The sequence below is a fragment of the Rhinopithecus bieti genome, unplaced genomic scaffold, assembly GCF_001698545.2.
Source record: "Rhinopithecus bieti isolate Rb0 unplaced genomic scaffold, ASM169854v2 scaffold_56497, whole genome shotgun sequence".
Taxonomy (NCBI): Eukaryota; Metazoa; Chordata; class Mammalia; order Primates; family Cercopithecidae; genus Rhinopithecus; species Rhinopithecus bieti.
Genome location: NW_016864556.1, coordinates 4,341 through 7,123, shown reverse-complemented (window position 1 = coordinate 7,123; position 2,783 = coordinate 4,341). Strand labels below are relative to the sequence as shown.

The 2,783-nt window shown below is 33.0% G+C and overlaps 1 protein-coding gene across 1 annotated transcript; it reads left to right on the top strand.

Moving 5' to 3' along the window:
- Positions 1–260: 260 nt before the first annotated feature.
- LOC108525462 (probable ubiquitin carboxyl-terminal hydrolase FAF-Y) lies at positions 261–2,036 on the top strand (the record flags this gene model as incomplete). The annotated part of the gene is made up of 2 exons (XM_017866428.1): positions 261–1,011; positions 1,771–2,036. Coding segments are annotated over 2 exons (1,017 nt in total), but the record flags the coding sequence as incomplete, so codon positions are not given.
- Between the last annotated feature and the right edge of the window lie 747 nt (positions 2,037–2,783).

Sequence of the window (2,783 nt, the reverse complement as noted above, 5' to 3'; positions counted from 1 at the left end):
AGAAACTTGAGCAGACACAGATTTTGATATTTATGTCCCCTACAGATACCAAAGGATGAGTATATTTATATATTTTTAGCCTTGGTAAGTAAGGATTAAGTCAGTTATGACATAATTACCCTGATGGTGTTTATTATTATTTAATCATCTGTTTATAAATAAATTTAAATAGATCATAAACTTTAAAATTAACATGAAATAGTTTTAGTTTCTGTTCTGGTTACAAGAGAACATCTGTTTATATTCTCTGTTTATTATAGGTTGACACAGTAAAGCGCCTGCTAATTAAAAAATTGCCTCGGGTTCTTGCTATCCAACTCAAACGATTTGACTATGACTGGGAAAGAGAATGTGCAATTAAATTCAATGATTATTTTGAATTTCCTCGAGAGCTGGATATGGGACCTTACACAGTAACAGGTGTTGCAAAGCTGGAAAGGGATAATGTAAACTCAGAAAATCAGTTGATTGAACAGAAAGAGCAGTCTGAAAATGAAACTACAGGAGGCACAAAGTACAGACTTATAGGTGTGCTTGTACACAGTGGTCAAGCAAGCGGTGGGCATTATTATTCTTACATCATTCAAAGGAATGGTAAAGATGATGAGAGAGATCACTGGTATAAGTTTGATGATGGAGATGTAACAGAATGCAAAATGGATGATGATGAAGAAATGAAAAATCAGTGTTTTGGTGGAGAGTACATGGGAGAAGTATTTGATCACATGATGAAGCGCATGTCATATAGGCGGCAGAAGAGGTGGTGGAATGCTTACATACTTTTTTATGAACAAATGGATATGATAGATGAAGATGATGAGATGATAAGATATATATCAGAGCTAACTATTGCAAGACCCCATCAGATCATTATGTCACCAGCCATTGAGAGAAGTGTACGGAAACAAAATGTGCAATTTATGCATAACCGAATGCAATATAGTTTAGAGTATTTTCAGTTTGTGAAAAAACTGCTTACATGTAATGGTGTTTATTTAAACCTTGCTCCAGGTAAGCTTTGGAAGTAGCTTCTTACTAATAAAGAATAGTTTTTATTTGGCATCTAGGATTTCTTACAAGGCATCAAATGTGTTTTATCTTTTTCTTCAGTTTTTCTTTTATTTTTTCATAGAATCTTTAGCCTCATTTTATATGAATGTGTTGGCTTTTTTGGTTTAGTTATTTTAAAATGAAAAATCTAGGATATGTACCTTTGAACAGTGATTCTTAATATATGGAAATACAGAAAAGCATTTATTATAGTAATTACTATTTTTGGTTTAGTTATTTTAAAATGAAAAATCTAGGATATGTACCTTTGAACAGTGATTCTTAATATATGGAAATACAGAAAAGCATTTATTATAGTAATTACTATTTTTGGTTTAGTTATTTTAAAATGAAAAATCTAGGATATGTACCTTTGAACAGTGATTCTTAATATATGGAAATACAGAAAAGCATTTATTATAGTAATTACTATTTTTGGTTTAGTTATTTTAAAATGAAAAATCTAGGATATGTACCTTTGAACAGTGATTCTTAATATATGGAAATACAGAAAAGCATTTATTATAGTAATTACTATTTTTGGTTTAGTTATTTTAAAATGAAAAATCTAGGATATGTACCTTTGAACAGTGATTCTTAATATATGGAAATATGGGTTAGGGAAGTGGTAAGATAATCACTAAGAAGTAACTAAGATTTTTTAACATGTAGTTTGAAGATAAAAATGTTTTTAACCATATATGTACTTTTTATTTAAAGGGCAGGATTATTTGTTGCCTGAAGCAGAAGAAATTACTATGATTAGTATTCAGCTTGCTGCTAGATTCCTCTTTACCACTGGATTTCATACCAAGAAAATAGTTCGTGGTCCTGCCAGTGACTGGTACATGGCTTTGGATTTCATTCATATAGTACTTATAGTTGTTTTGGTTCTTTATTATACTGTTTTATTTTTTCCTAACCATGAAAATATCATTTCAAATGTCAAATATAGAATAAAAATCTTGGCAGTAGTCATGAGATAAATGTTACTAAAATTAAAATTGCCTAATCTAAATATGCCTTTAAAAATTGGCTTCTACTCCTGTGAATTTGTATCACATCTTAAGTCTATTTCATCATTAAATTATTTTATTTTTACTAGATGAAGTAAGTTCTCACCTATAGTTTAAAAGGTAGATGATTTTTAAGTCAGGTGTGGTGGCTCATACCTATAATCCCAACACTTTGGGAGGCCAGAGTGGCAGAACTTGAAGCTAGGCATTTAAGACCAGCTTGGGCAACATAGTGAAACCTCGTCTCAACAAAAAGTTAAATTACCTAGGTGCGGTGACTCACACCTGTAATCCTAGCACTTTAGGATCCACCTAATCCACCACAGGCTGGGATGGATGGATCATTTTAGGCCTGGAGTTTGAGGCTAGCCTAGGCAACATAGCAAAATCCCCTCTATACAAAAAAAAAAGTAAAATAATTAGCTAGATCTAGTAGCTTATTCATGTAGAGCCAGCTACTTGGGAGGCTGAGGCAGTAGGATCGTTTGAGCCCAGGAGTTTGAGGCTGAAGTTAGCTCTAATTGCACCACTGCATTTATTCCAGCTTGGTCAGTAGAGGCTGCCTCTTTAAAAATTAAAAAAAGACAATTTTAAAATGGCTGTGTAGTTTGAAGTTACTATTTATAAAAGTATGGGATAGGCTGGGCACGGTGGCTCAAGCCTGTAATCCCAGCACTTTGGGAGGCCGAGACGGGTGGATCACGAGGTCAGGAGATC